The sequence below is a fragment of the Dama dama genome, chromosome X, assembly GCF_033118175.1.
Source record: "Dama dama isolate Ldn47 chromosome X, ASM3311817v1, whole genome shotgun sequence".
In the NCBI taxonomy this organism is placed as follows: Eukaryota; Metazoa; Chordata; class Mammalia; order Artiodactyla; family Cervidae; genus Dama; species Dama dama.
In genome coordinates, this window is record NC_083714.1 from 136,688,456 (window position 1) to 136,711,556 (window position 23,101).

The 23,101-nt window shown below is 41.1% G+C and overlaps 1 protein-coding gene across 2 annotated transcripts in view; it reads right to left on the reverse strand.

The window, feature by feature from the left end:
• The window catches only part of REPS2 (RALBP1 associated Eps domain containing 2), a 256,926-nt gene that overhangs the window by 137,351 nt on the left and 96,474 nt on the right, over nucleotides 1-23,101 (reverse strand). For both annotated transcript variants that reach the window (XM_061136570.1, XM_061136569.1), the window contains exon 5: nucleotides 11,166-11,263. In XM_061136570.1, coding sequence (XP_060992553.1) covers nucleotides 11,166-11,263 — 98 coding nt within the window. The remainder of the gene's footprint in view (nucleotides 1-11,165; nucleotides 11,264-23,101) is intronic.

The following is a 23,101-nucleotide window of genomic DNA, read 5'->3' on the forward strand; positions in this document are numbered from 1 at the left end:
ATCTCATGAACAAAAATGTGAGAGGACTCAACCGCCCTAAAGGGAAAGACTGGCTCATAGGCTGTAAGACTAGACTATAGCCTACACGACCATTAAACTGCCTAAAGAAAGATCATAGGAACAGATCCATCATGGGGCAGAGAAAAAAGAAGAGTCAGAGAAGCAAATGATAGCTGTGCTTCTATGTGGGATTCTGCTGGCTGTCCTTGAATCATTCACGCCCTACCTACCTGGTGTATGGGTCTCACTGAGTGGCTCCCCAATCAGGAATGACATTTTCCAGCCCTTCTTGCAGTTAGCCACAGACAGGTGACTGAGTTCAAGCCAATGCAGAGGGAGTGCAAGTGACCTGCACCATTGCCCAGCAGGGCTAGCACCCCTTGATTCTCCTCTGTGCTTTCCCCCACTGGCCCACTGAGAAGGGGATAGCAAGGCCACAGAACACAAGGAGCCCTGGCTCCTGAATCACTATGTGGAGGAAAGCTGTGAGATGAATGAGAAACAGACCTATTGTGGGAAGTCATTAACATGCAGGGCATTTGTTATAGCAGCCATTACTCTAACCAAGCTACTCTTCAAGCGAGGCCCAAAGGAAAGGCAGACCTGCCTAGTACCAATGGCACAGGCACTCCTGCACCAAAGATGAAGCATGAAGCCATCTTCTTTTTGTAATACGACCACCTAATAACAGCCAGAGTACATCATGAGAAACGCTGGGCTGGAAGAAGCATGGGCTGGAATCAAGATTGCCGGGAGAAATATCAATAACCTCAGATATGTGGATGATACCACCCTCATGGCAGAGAGTGAAGAGGAACTAAAAAGCTTCTTGATGAAAGTGAAAGAGGAGAGTGGAAAAGTTGGCTTAAAGCTCAACATTCAGAAAATTAAGATCATGGCATCTGGTCCCATCACTTCATGGGAAATAGATGGATAAACAGTGGAAACAGTGTCAGACTTTATTTTTGGGGGCTCCAAAATCACTGCAGATGGTGATTGCAGCCATGAAATTAAAAGACGCTTACTCCTTGGAAGGATAGTTATGACCAACCTAGATAGCATATTAAAAAGCAGAGACATTACTTTGCCAACAAAGGTCTGTCTAGTCAAGGCTATGGTTTTTCCAGTGGTCATGTATGGATGTGAGAGTTGGACTGTGAAGAAAGCTGAGTGCTGAAGAATTGATGCTTTTGAACTGTGGTGTTGGAGAAGACTCTTGAGAGTCCCTTGGACTGCAAGGAGATCCAACCAGTCCATCCTAAAGGAGATCAGTCCTGGGTGTTCATTGGAAGAACTGATGCTGAAACTGAAACTCCAATACTTTGGCCACCTCATGCGAAGAGTTGACTCATTGGAAAAGACCCTGATGCTGGGTGGGATTGGGGGCAGGAAGAGAAGGGGACGACAGAACATGAGATGGCTGGATGGCATCACCGACTCAATGAACATGAGTCTGAGTAAACTCCGGGAGTTTGTGATGGACAGGGAGGCCTGGCGTGCTGCGATTCATGGGGTCGCAGAGTCAGACACGACTGAGCAACTGAACTGAACTGAACTTGATTGCTCATGCAGACTACAGGCACAGCATGTAGATGCATCTTTACAGCCTTCTTTCTGTGCTTGGTTAATATGACTCTTATCTTTCATGAGTTTGAAGGAGACTCTCAGGGAGTTAGTACAGAGTAAAGAAAAAAAGAGGGCTATGGTAAACTGAGAAAAATTGTTAAATGAAGAAAGGAGCTAGGGGAGTAGACAGAGCTCAGTGATTTTGTCTCTCACGTCCAACCATTCTGTATCATACTCTTATCTATATAGTCTTGTCCTGTTTCCCACCTCACTCTCATTCTAACATAAGGCCCATGATGACAGGAAATTTTTTCTATTCTGATAACAGTTATATCCCCAGAGCCTAGAAAAGTGCCTATCAAGCAGTAAACACTCAAAAGATGTCTGGCAAATGACTGGAAAAACTGTCAATTCTAACTCACAGACAGAACAGTTAACCTGAGTTCTCCTATGACTGAGCTGAACTTTAAATGCACATACCAAACAACTGTCACTCAGCAGTGTAAAAGCCTGGACTCACCTATGAAATCATAGAGGGTAAAAAACTTTTTTTTTTTGAAATAATTATAGATTCACTGGAAGTTGCAATAAATAACTTCTGTTTTTGCCTATAGTGAAGTTAGTCACAACTAAATCCTAACAGAGCAATTTAACTTTATCAGTTTCTTCATGGAAATAAATCTACAAAAATGCCTTTAATCACATACTACCAAACTTACTTAGGGGTCTAACCTCAACAGCTTAGAAGCCTGAAGGCCAAACTATAGGAATCGCTAGAGTTTAATGAGCAACACACAGCTGCGGCGTATTAAGATAAACTAAAAATTTTTTAATGATCACCACAGACATCGAAGAATGTTACATAACACATATTCATGATTTTGCTAAGTGTCAGACACTGTGAGCACCTAATATACAGGATCTGTTTTCATCTTCACAACAACCCTGCAAAGTAGGCCCCATTAGCCTCATTCTGGAGAATAGGAAACTGAAGATTAGGGAAGGGAAGTGACATACCAAGACCACACACCTAGTAAATGGTAGAGTCACAACATGAACAGAGTCCAGAACATGTACTCTCATTCAGCAAGCTCTGGGGTTCTTCCCATCTTAAACATCCATCCATCCATCCTTTAATGATGTACCATTTCCTTTTAAGAATTAACCTTACTGTAATGCCTATATTATTGCTGTTAATTCTGCAGATTGAAGATCTCAGTTGAGGATGTGAATTTCCTATACTTACACTTCCCTCCCCACTATCTAGTTTAGTTGCAGATTCTAGCCAGCAAACTATTAAATTATACAAACAGAGCACCATATTATTTCTTACATAACTTTTGCTTATAAGCATCTGGTATGTTTTCATATCAGGAAAAAATGACCATGTCTGTCATCCTCAGGGCACTCTGGCATAGAAGCTAACCCTTAGAGGTTACTTACTACTTCCTAATAGATGAGTCAAGGACAAAATGTTACAGGCAATCTACCCTGCAAGCAAGACTGCTGGGAGGACTGAAAGGGTGCAGACTAGTGAAGAGCCCAGACGAGTAAGGGGGCCAGAGAAGCACCCGGGCAGTAGCACCTCCTGTTGGGATAGGTGATAGGGGTATGACACCACCTGCCCCGCTGAAGTCTGGGGATACTGACACACTTAGGGGTGAAATGGTGCTGCTGTAAGAAGCCTTTCCTGTTCACACCACACTATCTACTAAGACCAAAGGGGCCTAGGAATCAAATACCACACTCCTTTCCAGCTTTGCAAAGTACTCTCTGACACCAGAACTTCAATCGGGTGTTTTCAGCTACATCTAAGAGGCTAATTCAGAGGCACCCTGACTATCAATCAGTGGGGGCCCCAGCTACTACCACGAAATTTCTGAACACCATAAACCTTTAATGAAATGCTCACAGAGATGGGGTGGAAAAGCAACACTGACCCCACAAGTAAAATGTGTTCACTTGCTTTCATGTAACCAACCTGTCTAACCACATGGATGCTGGAATCCTCATATGCACCAGCCTACCATTCTGACATTTCTCACTGCCTCTAAGCATGGATTCTGAAATACCTTCAGGTGGCAACCCAATTAGTCATGCTATTTACTGAATCAACATCTTTGTCCCATAAACATCCTTCAATCTCTATCCCAAGCACCCTCTTCTTATGTCCTGGAGCCACCTTTCTTTCAGTGATCCAATATCTCTTTAATATTCTCATCCTTTAATACGCATATTTGCCTTTCATGTAGAAGTGTCTCTCAGTGAAGAAATTAGGTGACTACAATTATTTGAATCATTAAGAAATGTGGGTACATTGGGAGCACCTGAGGAATACCATAAGCAACAGCTATGAAAGATGTGGGCTGAGAAAAGTAAATTTCAGTATCATTCAGTAAAATGTTTTAAAAATAAGGGATAGAAAATTTCAAAAAGATTTATAAATAGATGAAGGAAATAAGTAGGAAAAGGAGGCTGGATGCTGTGAAATACAGGACCTCTTTGTGGTAATAACAGTGACCAATGGGATATCTGTGGGTTCTAGGTAGGGTCAAGGGAGTAGAACATACACGTCAACCTTCTACCCCTTAGGAGACGACCAAACTCCAGCTAGGGTTTGAAATCAAATGGGGAATGAATGTGGTAAAACAAGATGTCAAACTAAGAATAAATCACATGCATTCCAATAAAATTTATCAAACTAGTTTTTCCAGTTGTACACAAAGGCAAACGAACATATACCCTCTCCCTCCCTCCCTGCCACCCCTCCCTCCCTTCTTTCCCTCTCTCCCTCCTCCTCCTCTTCCTCCTCCCTCCTTTCCCCTCCTCCTTCCATTTAGTCAGAGGAAGAGAATTTAGCTGTTTGAGCAACTTTGAGAGGTCAACACACACACACACACACACACACACACATACACACACACACACCTTGTGTTGACATTTACCATCCCTAAAACAGATTTTCCCAGCTCTAATCTCTACCCATAAAGAATCTGCCTGCAATGAGGGAGACCTGGGTTCAATCCCTGGATTGGGAAGATCCCCTGGAGAAGGAAATGGCAACCCACTCCAGTATTCTTGCCTGAAGAATCCCATGGACAGAGGAGCCTGAGCGGGCTACAGTCCATGGGGCTGCAAAGAGTCAGAAAGGACTAAGTGACTAACACTTTCACTTTTGCTCTCTACCCATAAACAAATTCAACTTTGCTGTCAAGAAGGTAGAAACAAGAAATCAGTGCCAGCAGGTCTGGGGTGCTCCAGAACCAAAAAGAAGCGGAGTTCCTAACCTCCTCCAAGTGCATCGGGGGCCCAGGACCTCCTCTCAACCATACATGAGAAATGCTAAAAAACTACACCAAGATTTCATTTTTCACTTATCATACTGACCAAGATTCCTAAGTTTCTTAGCACACTGCATTTGCATGGATATGAAAAAAGACACTCTCATACATTGTTAGTTACTGTGTAAATGGGCACAGTCTCTAATTTGAAAATCTCTACCAAAAACTAAAAATGTATAGCCATTTCACCCAATTATTCCATTTCTAAGAACTGATCTTACATATATACAGTGAATTTTGAGAATCTGCCCCTAGAAGATTATTAAGTTTATCCCTTAAGAAAAGAAAAAAAAAATCACAGCACATATGTTTATGGTTTAACAATTGAGTAAAAGATATTTTTAGTGGGATCTAGTTGGAAGGATATTTTCTCAGACCAGTCTCCCTAAAGCCAGGTTAAGGTATACTGCATATATTAGATATATAAGAATAGCTGTATGTGCTTATATATACATAAAACATTCCCAAAATGATACAAAACAAATGGACTATCTTGGCTACCTCAGGGATGGAAAAACCAAGAATTATAGGATGCCCATTCCTCCAGGTGAGGCTCACAGATAAATGAGTGAACAAGCAATGAACTGGTTTTTAAGAATGAAAAAAAATGGGAACCCCACATGTACAAGAAATATTAGAAAGTTCTCACACTTCATGCTATTAATGGGCAAAAAGCATAGATAAATTGAGACGAAGGAGAAAACCAAGAGGGCAAGAGTGAGGCTGAAGAGGGCATTTTAAGGAAGTGGTCATTGTTAAATGCTGCCAAGGGGTCAATGAGACACAGACTTAACACGAGATAGTTCCTGGCAACCATGGCAAAGATAGAAGCAGTGGTGTATGGTGGGAGCAGGAAGGTCAATTCCAAACCCTACACCGGCAAAATCATAAATGACTATGCTATCTAGATGGTTAAGAACACTTGTGAAAAGTAAACCACAAAGAGGCTTCCCTGGTGATCCAGTAGTGAAGATTCTGTACTTCCAATGCAGAGAGAGTGGGCTTGATCCCTGGTTGGGGAAACAGGATCCCACATGCCACATGGCCAAAAAAATTAAAATTAAAAAACCACAAAATGATCTATCAAAACACTACAACAGAGAAGGAGGAAATAAGATTTATCATTTCTTTACAAACACTGTCAACCATTCACCAACATAGGTTGTGTGCTCAGTATCTGAAATTTCAAGGGGAAAAATATCCAACATCTGAATGAAAAAATAAAAATGTCTGGGCACTGAATCCACATAAGCACCTCTGAAATGCCAAGCCCACAAGCTGCAACAGTGCCAACCCAGAGTCCCTAAAAGCCTTCCCCAGTTCCCAGAGGCCATGTCCCTTCCAACGAAGACAGGAAAGACCTAAATACAAGGCCACAGAGGAAGCTACAAGACAGTGAGGCTGTCATGGGCATAGCAATGTGGGGAATGAGTGACTCTGGCACAGTCTAGCACCATGACCAATACCTATTAATTGCCTACCACCAAAATCCTTCACGTCACATCCTCTCATCTACATGGCTAATTCTGGTTGGCATCTGCTTTCTGTGATGTGCAGTCCAGCCAAACCAAGTTGACAGGCATAAGAAGGAAACCTAAGAACTGAAGAAAAACATATCAGCCATGAAAACCACAGACTGCCATCCCAAAAAAGGCCCCTTGTTCTCATCTTAAACCAAAGGCAATGCTCCAAACAGGAGGAGGGACCTCCACTGACATCAAACAAACATTAAGGGAATCAGACAGTTGCAGAGAATTACAATGGACTATTAAATCCATTACAACTAATTCATGTTACAGAAAAGAGAAGGAACTTGCTTAAGGTCATGCAGCGTATGGCTAGACCTGGGTGAGAACCTTTCTGACTTCTGTGCATGATCCCATAAGTCCTCCTAATGGCCAGTGGCTGCCAAATACTTCTATTCAGTCCCAACTGTCCCCAGGCTCTGACCACATATATCCTACCATCTCCTTGACACTGCCTTTTGGCTATCTCAAAAGCTCAAATCTCAACACTGATCTCATGATCTTGCCTCAATACTCCCAACACTGGTTTTTCACTCAGGGCTTCTCAGCTTAACAGACGACATCACCATCTATCCGCTTCCTGAGACAAAGACCAGAGAGTGGTGTCCAGTGTTTGAACTCGAGCCCAACTACTTCCAAGCTGTGACCTTAAGCAAGCTAAATGAAGTCTTTATACCTTAGGTTCTGTCATCTGAAAAATGGGATAATGATGGAAATTACCTTATAAGATAGTTCTAAGCACAGTAAGAGAGGTGAATAAAATGCAAAGCTCATAGAAAACATCTCTGTTTGTGTAGCTCCCTCTCTCCTCTTGCCTGCTCTCCTCCAGCCCCACTCCCTCACCTGGACAATAAGGATCAGCCCTTCCCCTTTCAACTTAAATGTGATTTCCCACTGGAAGACTTCCTTTATCACCCCCTGCCTGCTAAGGCTGGGTCCTAACTTCCCATCTCCATTTTTCATCCTCAAAGCACAGTATAATTTCTATTCACCACATATCATAATTATATATTTGCTTTGTGATGGTCTGATCAATAGCCACCTCCTCCAATAGTCTATAAGCTCCAGGAGGGCAGGGACTGGGAGTGTTAAATCTCATTTTTGTATTCTCAACATGTTATCTGGCACTTAACAGGTGTTTAGTAAACATTAGTTGCTTTAAGTGCTCAAGAAATAGAGGAAAATAATAGAATGGGAAAGACTAGAGATCTATTCAAGAAAATCAGACATATCAAGGGAATATTTCATGCAAAGAAGGGCACAATAAAGGAAAGAAAGGGCAAGGACCTAACAGAAGCACAAGAGATTAAGACTAGGTGGCAAGAATACACAGAAGAACTGTACAAAAAAGGTCTTAATGATCCAGATAACCACGATGGTGTGATCACTCATCTAGAGCCAGACAATTGGGAATGTGAAGTCAAGTGGGCCTTAGGAAGCATTACTATGAACAAAGTTAGTGGAGGTGATGGAATTCCAGCTGAGCTATTTCAAATCCTAAAAGACAATGCTGTGAAAGTGCTGCACTCGATATGTCATCTAATTTGGAAAACTTAGCAGTGGCCATAGGACTGGAAAAGGTCAGTTTTCATTCCAATCCCAAAGAAGGGCAATGCCAAAGAATGTTAAAACTATCATACAATTGTACTCATCTCACACACTAGCAAGGTAATGCTCAAAATCCTTCAAGCTAGGCTTTAACAGTACGTGAACCAAGGACTTCCAGATGTAAAAGCTGGATTTAGGAAAGGCAGAGGAATCAAAGATCAAATTGCCAACATCCAATGGAGCATAGAAAAAGCAAGAGAATTTCAGAAAAACATCTACTTCTGCTTCATTGACTATGCTAAAGCCTTTGACTGTGTGGATCACAACAAACTGTGAAAAATTCTTAAAGAGATGGGAATGCCAGACCACCTGACCTGCCTCCTGAGAAATCTGTATGCAGGTCAAGAAGCAACAGTTAGAACCGGACATGGAACAACAGACTGGTTCCAGATTGTTAAAGGAGTATATCAAGGCTGTATATTATCACCCTGCTTATTTAATGTATATGCATAGTACATCATGGGAAATGCTAGTCTGGATGAATCACAAGCTGGAATCAAGATTGCTGGGAGAAATATCAACAACCTCAACTATGCAGATGACACCACCCTAATGACAGCAAAGAGGAACTAAAGAGTCTCTTGATGAAGGTGAAAGAGGAAAGTGAAAAAATGGCTTAAAACTCAACATTCAAAAAATGAAGATCATGGCATCCAGTCTCATCACTTCACGGTAAATAGATGGGGAAACAATGGAAACAGTGGCAGATTTTATTTTCCTGGGTTCCAAAATCACTGCAGACAGTGCCTGCAGCCATGGAATTAAAAGACTCTTAGAAGGAAATCTATGACAAATCTACACAGTGTATTAAAAAGCAGACATTTCTGTCACTTTGCTGACAAAGGTCCATATAGTCAAAGCTATGGTTTTTCCAGTAACCGTGTATGGATGTGAGAGTTGGACCATAAAGAAGGCTAAGCACCAAAGAATTGATGCTTTCAAACTGTGGTGCTGGAGAAGACTCTTGAGAGTCCCTTGGAGAGCAAGGAGATCAAACCAGTCAATCCTAAAGGAAATCAGTCCTGAATATTCATTGGAAGGACTGGTGCTGAAGCTCCAATACTTTGGCCACCTGATGCATAGAGCCAACTCACTGGAAACAACTCTGATGCTCGGAAAGATTGAGGGCAGGAGGAGAAGGGGACAACAGAGGATAAGATGGTTGGATGGTATCACTGACTCAATGGACATGAGTCTGAACAAACTTTGGGAGACAGTGAAGGACAGGGAAGTCTGGCACACTACAGTTTATAAGGTCGCAAAGATTCAGACATGACTTAGAAACTGAACAACAACAAGTTTTTTAAAGTGCTCAGGAAGCATGTTTACCAGCAGAAAAATGGGCCTAGAGATTAGAAGAGAAGGCCTGGGACACCAATCTAAATGAGAAAGAACCCAAGGCTATCAGCTGCCAGGTGGCTACACAGAAAGTGCCTGGTGAGCCCCATCCGACCATAGCAATGTTCAGGATTTCCTGCTTGTTTGACCATCATTCTAACAGTTCAGGATGTGGTCCCCACAGCACTAGAATCAGCACTAGACTCTGCAGATACAAGGACAGCCACACCTTGCAAATTTTTTTAGATGAATCCCAGTCCCTCTGATACCTTTCTTAATGTAACTATCAGTCCACAGTGGGTGTGATTCTCATGTTTAAAAACACTTATTTCTGTACAACAGGACCTCCAAGTGCAGCCAACTACTCCATCTGGGCGCTCAGCTGAAGAAACAACTGTCTGTTCCAACTTAGGGGTAAAACTAGCTCTACTGGACTTAGGAGAGAATGGCATATTGGCTCCCCAATGTGGTACCAATAAGGGATTTTCAGGAATATTTTTTTACTACACCCAATGTTTGTTTATACAGCAACTCTAGAATCTAGTCTCCTTGTAACATGGTACTCTAACGAATATAGTGAAGTATTTCAAAGAACAGGTTTTGACACTGTGCAAGCCTGGTTCAAATTCTGGCTCTGCCACTTACTAGTTATAAATGAAACTTTAGACCCATGACCTGACCTCTCCCAGTCAGTTACCTCATCTGTAGTTGGATATGATAGTTGGAGGAAGCATTATACACAAATACACAGCATAAAGCTAATTATCTACCATCTTTAAGAAAATTCTTTGTACACAAGAGTTCTACCTCAGAAATTCTATATCATGCCTACCATATCATGCCTACCAATCTCCAGAGGCTATAAAGTGGACACCTCAACCTCCCTCAGCCTTGTTTATTCTCTTCTAGAATACCAGCCCACTTCATTATGGGACTATCTAAGATCACCCTCTATTGTGAGGAGATCTCCCTCCCCATAAATGATGTTTCTTCCTCAGTTGGACAATTGAAATGTTATACAAACCACTCTACTTCTTCCTGTCTTTAGAGTCAAACAGCCAACTCAGTTTTCCCACGGTTTCTCTCACACTGATGCACTCACCCTTTTTTTGGGAATATGACTCCACCAGCAAAGGACTCAGAAGTACTACACAACATAACAGTTGCAGACATGGGGTGAAAAAACAGCTCTTTATCCAAAGGAAACAGTGGAGAAAAGGAAAGTAAAATTTTCTAAGTTGTAGTGTAACAAGGAGAAACTGAGATATCACTTGTGCTTCTACCATATTTCTTTTGTATCAACTACAAATAGGAAACTTTAGTTGCTGCCAAGTAACTGTTCTCCAAACAGCAGTGGACTAGGCACTGACAGAAAATACAGGAGAATCACCTCTGCCTTCAAAAGCTGGTAATTTTACTGGAGGCATAAAACAAATGGGCAATAGCAAAGTATGCACTGAATATGTAATAGTAAAGAATAAGGCAGAGATAAAAACAGTCTGTTTTAGACAAAGTAAAGGCCTCCTGAAGGAGGTGCCTAATGATTAAGCAGATGAAGGTGGAAGGGCATTTTAGACCAAAAATCAAAAACCAGGCCAGAGTAGTCTAGAGACACAGAGAAGGGAAGAAACAGACAGAGTAAAAAGATTTAGAAAACATACAAGCAACAGAACAAGAAATACAATATCTGCATTAATATCTGCTTTATATCCTCCTTAAAAGGGGCTTCAAAAAGTCACACCCCCAAAGTCTCCCACTGGCATAATCTGACAGAGGCATCACTTACCCGGATAAGGGAAACCTGATGCCGAGGGGGTTTAGCTCCTGGGCCTCCCGATGAGGGTCCCTCAGGCTGGACAAGGGGCTGTCTAGCTTCATAAGGAGCTGAAACGGCAGGAGGGAAAGTCAGCATGGTTCACAAAGATTCCACCCAAAACATGAATTCACATTCAAACTGCTATAGTGTCTGCTCTTCAGGGAAGAATTAGTAATTAGTTTATACACAAAAGGGTCACCTAAAACAAACAAGGGCTTCCGTCATAGCTCAGTAGGTAAAGAATCTGCCTGAGATGCAGGAGACCCCGGTTTGATTTCTGGGTCAGGAAGTTCTGCAGGAGAAGGGACAGGCTACCCACTCCAGTATTCTTGGGCTTCCCTTGTGGCTCATCTGGTAAAGAATCCACCTGCAATGTGGGAGACCTGGGTTTGGTCTCTGGGTTGGGAAACTCCTCTGGTGAAGGGAAAGGCTACCCACTCCAGTATTCTGGCCTGGAGAATTCCATGGACTAAGTCCATGGGGTTGCAAACAGTCAGACACAACTGAGTGACTTTCACTTTCACTTTCGACAACAAACCTTAGTGCCCCTGGGTACAATTTAACCGAACCATCTAAAGATAGTCAACCAAGTCATAATAAAGCAGCAAGATATTTACATCAGGTTAAGATTAGCAATAAACTGGAAAGGTGGAGAGCTGTAAACATAAACTGGGATAGAAAATAATAAGAGTAGTTAGAAAAGTGCCAGGTTTTAAGTGTTCAACTTCTAAATATAAGGTAAATTCTATATATACCCTGCTATTTAGAATGCTTCCACTCATCATTCACATTCCCAAGAAGCAAGAAAGTCAGTATGAATTTTGAACATTAAGAATCAACATTATCATTTTGCTTATTTTTGAAAAATAAATGCCACTATCTTCTTTTCCTTACGGAAAGAATGTAAAACCAAATACAGAAAACTACAAAAAGGAATAAATGCATTTTATATTTATTACTTTATCATTCAATAACCAAACTAAAAATAATTTTGCTATCTTTAAGAAAAGTTAAGTCACAAAAATGAATGCATTTTTTTCATTCCTTTTATTTCCAGAACACTTAATAACAACTTTGCCAATATGATACAAAAACAGTTAAACGTAACCAGGCAGTATTCAGCTCCAACAGAAAGGGGAAATTAGGCAGAAGGAGCTAAGATGGCGGAGGAATAGGATGGGGAGACCACTTTCTCCCCCAAAAATTCATCAAAAGATCATTTGAACACTGAGCAAACTCCACAAACAACTTCTGATGGCTAGCAGAGGACATCAGACACCCAGAAAAGCATCCCATTGTCTTCAAAAGGAGGTAGGACAAAATATAAAAGATAAAAAGAGAGACAATAGTGTTAGGGACGGAGATCCATCCTGGGAAGGGAGTCTTAATAGAGGAAGTTTCCAAACACCAGGAAACCCTCTCACTGGCGGGCCTGGGGAAAGTTTTTGAATCTCGGAGGGCAACCTAATTGGGAGGAAAAATAAATAAAACCCACAGATTACATGCCTAAAAACAACTCCCAGCAGAAAAGTACCCCAGATGCTCGCATCCGCCACCAGCAAGTGGTGGGGGGGGGGGGCTGAATGGAGAGGAGCAGGTGATATTGCTTAGGGTAAGGACCAGGCCTGAAAGCCCTGAGGGCAATCTGAGGGAGCTAACCAGAGATAGCAACTTAAACTGTGGGATAGCAAAAGAGAATTAACCTGGGAAAAGCCCTAAATTTAGGCACTACCCGCCTGTTCCCAGAACAAAGGACTGAGCAATTCCAGAGAAGAGCTAGCCGGCTGAGGACTGGCCCATCCCCTGCCAGAGGCAGGGGGGAGGGGAAAGGGGCAAACTCGGCCCTGAGAGACGGCATCCCCTACCAAACTGCAAACAGGCTTCCAGTCTCTACCCAAAGACTTCCTGAGATTCTGGATGGTTGACATCTGCCAGGAGGGTTGCAGCCAGAAATCAGCTTCCCAGAAGAGACACAAGGCGCACCGACCAGCGTGCCCAGAAACTGAGGCTGGGACCGTGGAGGGGATAAGGTGCACGGCACCCGGGGAGAGTGCGCTCCTCAAGCTCCTGGTTCCCTGAGCTGCTCCGAGCCTGGAAGGCACAAAATGCAGGCCCAACCTAGTCTGCAGCTTTGTGGAGTACCTGAAAACCTGAACCTGAGCAGCTTAGGCCTGGGAAGTGCACACAACTCAGGGCCCGCTCCCTGTAGAGCAGCCTGGAGCCTGAGCAGTGTAGACGGGGAAAGTACATGGGCCATGAGCAGGGGCAAACCCAGTATGGCTGGAATACTGCAAGTGCTCCCCACACACGCCAGTGATATTTGTCTGCAGTGCCCCTTCATCCCCACAGCACCACTGAACAAGCAAACCTAAACAAGAGACTACCTCTGCCACCTTGTGTCAGGGCGGAAATTAGACACTGAATAGACCTGCAAATAGAAGCCAAATAAACAAAGGGAACTGCCTTAGAAGTGACAGGTGCAACAGATTAAAATCCCTGTAGTTAACACGACTAAAGAGCAATATTGCATAGGAACCTGGAATGTTAGGTCCATGAATCAAGGCAATTGGAAGTGGTCAAACAAGGGATGGCAAGAGTGAACGTCAACATTCTAGGAATCAGCGAACTAAAATGGACTGCAATGGGTGAATTTAACTCAGATGACCATTATATCTACTACTGTGGGCAGGAATCCCTTAGAAGAAATGGAGTAGCCATCATGGTCAACAAAAGAGTCCGAAATGCAGTACTTGGATGAAATCTCAAAAATCACACAATGATCTCGGTTCGTTTCCATGGCAAACCATTCAACATCACGGTAATCCAAGCCTATGCCCCAACCAGGAATGCTGAAGAAGCGAAAATTGAACGGTTCTATGAAGACCTACAAGACCTTTTAGACCTAACACCCAAAAAAGATGTCCTTTTCATTACAGGGGACTGGAATGCAAAAGTAGGGATTCAAGAAACATCTGGAATACCAGGCAAATTTGGCCTTGGAGTACGGAATGAAGCAGGGCAAAGGCTAATAGAGTTTTGCCAAGAGAACGCACTGGTCATAGCAAACACCCTCTTCCAACAACACAAGAGAAGACTCTACACATGGACATTACCAGATGGTCAACATTGAAATCAGACTGATTATATTCTTTGCAGCCAAAGATGGAGAAGCTCTATACAGTCAGCAAAAACAAGACCGGGAGCTGACTGTGGCTCAGATCATGAACTCCTTATTGCCAAATTCAGATGTAAATTGAAGAAAGTATGGAAAACCACTAGACCATTCAGGTATGACCTAAATCAAATCCCTTATGACTATACAGTGGAAGTGAGAAATAGATTTAAGGGGCTAGATCTGATAGACAGAGAGCCTGATGAACTATGGATGGAGATTTGTGACACTGTACAGGAGACAGGGATCAAGACCATCCCCATGGAAAAGAAATGCAAAAAGGCAAAATGGTTGTCTGAGGAGGCCTTACAAATAGCTGTGAAAAGAAGAGAAGCAAAAAGCAAAGGAGAAAAGGAAAGACATTCCCATTTGAATGCAGAGTTCCAAAGAATAGCCAGGAGAGATAAGAAAGCCTTCCTCAGCGATCAATGCAAAGAAATAGAGGAAAACAACAGAATGGGAAAGACTAGAGATCTCTTCAGGAAAATTAGAGATACCAAGGGAACATTGCACACAAAGATGAGTTCGATAAAGGACAGAAATGGTATGGACCTAATGGAAGCAGAAGATATTAAGAAGAGGTGGCAAGAATACACAGAAGAACTGTACAAAAAAGATCTTCATGATCCAGTTAACCATGATGGTGTGATCACTCACCTAGAACCAGATATCCAGGAATGAGAAGTGAAGTGGGCCTTAGGAAGCATCACTAGGAACAAAGCTAGTGGAGGTGATGGAATTCCAGTTGAGATATTTCAAATCCTAAAAGATGATGCTGTGAAAGTGCTGCACTCAATATGCCAGCAAATTTGGAAAACTCAGCAGTGGCCACAGGACTGGAAAAGTTCAGTTTTCATTCCAATCCCTAAGAAAGGCAAGCCCAAGAAATGCTCAAACTACTGCACGATTGCATTCATCTCACACGCTAGTAAAGTAATGCTCAAAATTCTCCAAGCCAGGCTTCAGCAATACGTGAACCGAGAACTTCCAGATGTTCAAGCTGGTTTTAGAAAAGGCAGAGGAATCAGAGATCAAATTGCCAACATCTGCTGGATCATTGAAAAAGCAAGAGAGTTCCAGAAAAACATCTATTTCTACTTTATTGACTTTTATATCTACTTTATTGAAGGCCAAAGCCTTTGACTGTGTGGATCACAATAAACTGTAGAAAATTTTGAAAGAGATGCGAATACCAGACCACCTGACCTGCCTCTTGAGAAACCTGTATGCAGGTCAGGAAGCAACAGTTAGAACTGGACATGGAACAACAGACTGGTTCCAAATAGGAAAAGGAGTACGTCAAGGCTGTATATTGTCACCCTGCTTATTTAACTTATATGCAGAGTACATCATGAGAAATGCTGGGCTGGAAGAAGCACAGGCTGGAAGAAGCACAAGCTGGAATCAAGATTGCTGGGAGAAATATCAATAACCTCAGATATGCAGATGACACCACCCTTATGGCAGAAAGTGAAGAGGAACTAAAAAGCCTCTTGATGAAAGTGAAAGAGGAGAGTGAAAAAGTTGGCTTAAAGCTTAACATTCAGAAAATTAAGATCATGGCATCTGGTCCCATCACCTCATGGGAAATAGATGGGGAGACAGTGGAAACAGTGTCAGACTTTATTTTTTTGGGATCCAAAATCACTGCAGATGGTTACTTTATATTAAACATAAAATTAAAAGACGCTTACTCCTTGGAAGGAAAGCTATGACCAACGTAGATAACATATTAAAAAGCAGAGACATTATTTTGCCAACAAAGGTCTGTCTAGTCAAGGCTATGGTTTTTCCAGTGGTCATGTATGGATATGAGAGTTGGACTGTGAAGAAAGCTGAGGGCTGAAAAATTGATGCTTTTGCACTATGGTGTTGGAGAAGACTCTTGAGAATCCCTTGGACTGCAAGGAGATCCAACCAGTACATCCTAAAGGAGATTAGTCCTGGGTGTTCATTGGAAGGACTGATGCTGAAGCTGAAACTCCAATACTTTGGCCACCTCATGCGAAGAGTTGACTCATTAGAAAAGACCCTGATGCTGGGAGGGATTGGGGGCAGGAGGAGAAGGGGGTGACAGAGGATGAGATGGCTGGATGGCACCAGCGACTTGATGGGCATGAGTCTGAGTAAACTCCGGGAGTTTGTGATGGACAGGGAGGCCTGGCGTGCTGCAATTCATGGGGTCGCAAAGAGTCGGACACAACTGAGCGACTGAACTGAACTGAACTGACACCAGAAGGGGGCCTATAGATATTGAGATGTGTAAGCTGGAACAAGGAGCTATCTGAAACTGAACCGAACCCACACTGCCCACAACAGCTCCAGAGAAATTCCTAGATATATTTTTACTATTATTATTTTTTCTAATTAAAAAAAACTTTTTTCTTTCTTTTTTTTTAAAGTTCTCTATTATTCCTCTATTACTCCTTAATTTTCATTTTTATAACCCACTACAACATGGCAAAAAAAAAGGACCCTATTTTTAAAGCGAACTTCATATATATTTCTAAAAGTTTTTGTGTTTTTGTTGTTTTTTAATATTGTATTTTTAAGAGTCTAACCTCAACTCTAGATTTTTAATCTTTGTTTTTCAGTATTTGATATCAATTTTGGACATTTAAGAATCCAACCTTCAGTACCCATTTTTACTCAGGAGTGAGATTATTGGTTTGATCACTCCCTCCCCCTTTTGACTCCTCTTTTTCTCCCCCAGATCACCTCTATTTCCTCTCTCCCCCTTCTCTTCTCAATCTAATTCTGTGAATCTCTGTGGGTGTTCTGGGCTATGGAGAATACTTAGGGAACAGAGTACTACCTAGATCGGTCTCTCTTCTCTTGGTCCCCCTTTTTCTCCTCCTGCTCACCTCTATCTCCTTGCTCCCTCTCCTCTTCTTCATGTAACTCTGTGAACCTCTCTGGGTGTCCCTCATTGTGGAGAATCCTTTCACCATTAACCTAGAAGTTTTATTATCAGTGCTATATGGATGGAGAAGTCTTGAGGCTACTTTAAGAATAAGACTGAAATCCAGAGGCAAGAGACTTAAGCCCAAAACCTGAGAACACCAGAGAACTCCTGACTACAGGGAACATTAATTAATAAGAGATCATCCAAAAGCCTCCATACCTACACTGAAACCAACCACCACCCGAGTCGATAAGTTCCAGAGCAAGACATACCATGCAAATTCTCCAGCAACGCAGGAATATAGCCCTGGGCGTCAACACACAGGCTGCCCAAAGTCACACCAAACCCATAGACCCATCTCAAAACTCACTACTGGACACTCCACTGCACTCCAGAGAGAAGAAATCCAGCTCCACCCACCAGAACACGGACGCAAGCTTCCCTAACCAGCAAACCTCGATAAGCCAAACATCCAGCCCCACCTACTAGGAGAAACCTCCACAATAAAAAGGAATCACAGACTACCAGAATACAGAAAGGCCACCCCAAACCCAGCAATCTAAACAAGATGAAAAGGCAGAGAAATACCCAGCAGGTAAAGGAACATGAAAAATGCCCACCAAGCCAAACAAAAGAGGAGGAGATAGGGAATCTACCTGAGAAAGAATTAAGAATAATGATAATAAAATGATCCAAAATCTTGAAAACAAAATGGAGTTACAGATAAATAACCTGGAGACAAGGATTGAGAAGATGCAAGAAATCTTTAACAAGGACCTAGAAGAAATAAAAAAGAGTCAATTAAAAATGAATAATGCAATAAATGAGATCAAAAACACTCTGGAGGGAACCAACAGTAGAATAATGGAGGCAGAAGATAGGATAAGTGAGGTAGAAGATAAAATGGTGGGAATAAATGAAGCAGAGAGGAAAAAAGAAAAAAGAATTAAAGGAAATGAGGACAACCTCAGGGACCTCTGGGACAATGTGAAACGCCCCAACATTCGAATCATAGGAGTCCCATAAGAAGAAGACAAAAAGAAAGGCCATGAGAAGATACTCGAGGAGATAACAGCTGAAAACTTCCCCAAAATGGGGAAGGAAATAGCCACCCAATTTCAAGAAACCCAGAGAGTCCCAAAAAGGATAAACCCAAGGCGAAACACTCCAAGACACATATTAGTCAAATTAACAAAGATCAAACACAAAGAACAAATATTAAAAGCAGCAAGGGAGAAACAGCAAATAACACACAAGGGGATTCCCATAAGGATAACAGCTGATCTTTCAACAGAAACTCTTCAGGTCAGAAGGGAATAGCAGGACATACTTAAAGTAATGAAAAGAGAATAACCTACAACCCAGATTACTGTACCCAACAAGGATCTCATTCAGATATGAAGGAGAATTCAAAAGCTTTACAGACAAGCAATGAGAGAATTCAGCACCACCAATCCAGCTCTTCAACAAAAGCTAAAGGATCTTCTCTAGACAGGAAACACAGAAAGGCTGTATGAACGTGAACCCAAAACAAAGCAAATGACAATGGGACCATTCTTATCAATCATTACCTTAAATGTAAATGGGTTGAATGCCCTAACCAAAACACAAAGACTGGTTGAATGGATACAAAAGCAAGACACCTATATATGCTGTCTACAAGAGACCCACCTCAAAACAAGGGACACATACAGACTGAAAGTGAAGGGCTGGAAAAAAATATTTCACGCAAACAGAGACCAAAAGAAAGCAGGAGTCACAATACTCATATCAAATAAAATAGAATTTAAAATAAAGGCTGTGAAAAGAGACAAAGAAGAACACTACATAATGATCAAAGGATCAATCCAAGAAGAAGATATAAGAATTATAAATACATATGCACCCAACATAGAAGCACCGCAATATGTAAGGCAAATGCTAACAAGAATGAAAGGGGAAATTAACAATAACATAATAATAGTGGGAGACTTTAATACCCCACTCACACCTATGGATAGATCAATTAAACAGAAAATTAACAAGGAAACACAAACTTTAAATGACACAATGGTCCAGCTAGACCTAACTGATATCTATAGGACATTTCACCCCAAAATAATCAATTTCACCTTTTTCTCAAGTGCACACGGAACCTTCTCCAGAATAGATCACATCCTGGGCCATAAATCTAGCCTTGGTAAATTCAAAAAAATTGAAATCATGCCAGTCATCTTTTCTGACCATAATGCAGTAAGATTAGATCTCAATTACAGGAAAAAAAAAAAACTATTAAAAATTCCAACATATGGAGGCTAAATAACACGCTTCTGAATAACCAACAAATCATAGAAGAAATCAAAAAAGAAATCAAAATATGCATAGAAATGAATGAAAGTGAAAACACAACAACCCAAAACCTATGGGACACTGTTAAAGCAGTGCTAAGGGGAAGGTTCATAGCAATACAGGCTCACGGCAAGAAACAAGAAAAAAGTCAAATAAATAACCTAACTCTACACCTAAAGCAACTAGAGAAGGAAGAAATAAAGAACCCCAGGGTGAGCAGAAGGAAAGAAATCTTAAAAATTAGGGCAGAAATAAATGCAAAAGAAACAAAAGAGACCATAGCAAAAATCAACAAAGCTAAAAGCTGGTTTTTGAAAAGGTAAATAAAATTGACAAACCGTTAGCCAGACTCATCAAGAAACAAAGGGAGAAGAACCAAATCAACAAAATTAGAAATGAAAATGGAGAGATCACAACAGACAACTCTGAAATACAAAGGATCATAAGAGAGTACTACGAGCAGCTATATGCCAATAAAATGAACAACTTGGAAGAAATGGACAAATTCTTAAAAAAGTATAACTTTCCAAAACTGAACCAGGAAGAAATAGAAGATCTTAGCAAACCCATCACAAGCACGGAAATCAAAACTGTAATCAGAAATCTTCCAGCAAACAAAAGCCCAGGACCAGATGGCTTCACAGCTGAATTCTACCAAAAATTTAGAGAAGAGCTAACACATCTTACTCAAACTCTTCCAGAAAATTGCAGAAGAAGGCAAACTTCCAAACTCATTCCATGAGGCCACCATCACCCTTATACCAAAACCAGACAAGGATGCCACAAAAAAAGAAAACTACAGGCCAATATCACTGATGAACATAGAAGCAAAAATCCTTAACAAAATTCTAGCAGACAGAATCCAAGAACACATTAAAAAGATCATACATCATGACCAAGTGGGCTTTATCCCAGGAATAAAAGGATTCTTTAATATCCACAAATCAATCAATGTAATATACCACATAAACAAATTGAAAGATAAAAACCATATGATTATCTCAATAGATGCAGAAAAAGCCTTTGACAAAATTCAACATCCACTTATGATAAAAACTCTCCAGAAAGCAGGAATAGAAGGAAAATACCTCAACATAATAAAAGCTATATATGAAAAACCCACAGCAAACATTATCCTCAATGGTGAAAAATTGAAAGCATTTCCCTTAAAGTCAGGAACAAGACAACGGTGCCCACTCTCACCACTACTATTCAACATAGTTTTGGAAGTGTTGGCCACAGCAATCAGAGCAGAAAAAGAAATAAAAGGAATCCAGATAGGAAAAGAAGAAGTAAAACGCTCACTCTTTGCAGACGACATGATCCTCTACATAGAAAACCCTAAAGATTCTACCAGAAAATTACTAGAGCTAATCAATGAATATAGTAATGTTGCAGGATATAAAATTAACACACAGAAATCCTTTGCATTCCTATACACTAACAATGAGAAAACAGAAAGAGAAATTAAGGAAACAATACCATTCACCATTGCAACAAAAAGAATAAAATACTTAGGAGTATATCTACCTAAAGAAATGAAAGACCTATACATAGAAAACTATAAAACACTGATTAAAGAAATCAAAGAGGACACAAATAGATGGAGAAATATACCGTGTTCATGGGTTAGAAGAATCAATATTGTGAAAATGAGTATACTACCCAAAATCAATCTACAGATTCAATGCACTCCCTATCAAGCTACCAAAGGTATTTTTCACAGAACTAGAATAAATAATTTCAGAGTTTGTATGGAAATACAAAAAACCTTGAATAGCCAAAGCAATCTTGAGAAAGAAGAATGGAACTGGAGGAATCAACCTGCCTGACTTCAGGCTCTACTACAAAGCCACAGACATCAAGACAGTATGGTACTGGCACAAAGACAGAAATATAGATCAATGGAACAGAATAGAAAGCCCAGGGATAAATCAACGTACCTATGGACACCTTATCTTCGACAAAGGAGGTAAGGATATACAATGGAAAAAAGACAACCTCTTTAACAAGTGGTGCTGGGAAAACTGGTCAACCACTTGTAAAAGAATGAAACTAGAACACTTTCTAACACCATACACAAAAATAAACTCAAAATGGATTAAAGATCTAAATGTAAGACCAGAAACTATAAAACTCCTAGAGAACATAGGCAAAACACTCTCCGACATAAATCACAGCAGGATCCTCTATGACCCACCTCCCAGAATATTGGAAATAAAAGCAAAAATAAACAAATAGGACCTAATGAAACTTAAAAGCTTTTGCACAACAAAGGAAACTATAAGCAAGGTGAAAAGACAGCCTTCAGACTGGGAGAAAATAATAGCAAATGAAGAAACAGACAAAGGATTAATCTCAAAAATATACAAGCAACTCCTGAAGCTCAATTCCAGAAAAATAAATGACCCAATCAAAAAATGGGGCAAAGAACTAAACAGACATTCCTCCAAAGAAGACATACAGATGGCTAACAAACACATGAAAAGATGCTCCACATCACTCATTATCAGAGAAATGCAAATCAAAACCACAATGAGGTACCATTACACGCCAGTCAGGATGGCTGCTATCCAAAAGTCTACAAGTAATAAATGCTGGAGAGGGTGTGGAGAAAAGGGAACCCTCTTACACTGGGTGGGAATTCAAACTAGTACAGCCACTATGGAGAACAGTGTGGAGATTCCTTAAAAAACTGGAAATAGAACTGCCATGTGACCCAGCAATACCACTCCTGGGCATACACACCCAGGAAACCAGATCTGAAAGAGACACGTGCACCCCAATGTTCATCGCAGCACTGTTTATAATAGCCAGGACATGGAAGCAACCTAGAGGCCCATCAGCAGACGAATGGATAAGGAAGCTGTGGTACATATACACCTTGGAATATTACTCAGCAATTAAAAAGAATTCGTTTGAATCAGTTCTAATGAGATGGATGAAACTGGAGCCCATTATAAAGACTGAAGTAAGCCAGAAAGATAAAGACCAATACAGTATACTAACACATGTATATGGAATTTAGAAAGATGGTAATGATAATCCTATATGCAAAACAGAAAAAGAGACACAGATGTACAGAACAGACTTTTGGACTCTGTGGGAGAAGGCGAGGGTGGGATATTCTGAGAGAATAGCATTGAAACAACTATACTATCAAGGGTGAAACAGATCACCAGCCCAGGTTGGATGCGTGAGACAAGTGCTCAGGGCTGGTGCACTGGGAAGACCCAGAGGGATGGGATGGGGAGGGAGGCGGGAGGGGGGGATCGGCATGGGGAATACATGTAAATCCATGGCTGATTCATGTCAATGTATGGCAAAAACCACTACAATACTGTAAAGTAATTAGCCTCCACAAAATAAAAATAAATGAAAAATATTAAAAAACAAAAACGAAAAAAAAAGAAAGGCGAAATTATCACTCAAGATGAAACCATTTCTGATCTCGGTAGATTAACAGTTCAGGTTTTTGGAAGTATATAAATAAGTAAAAGG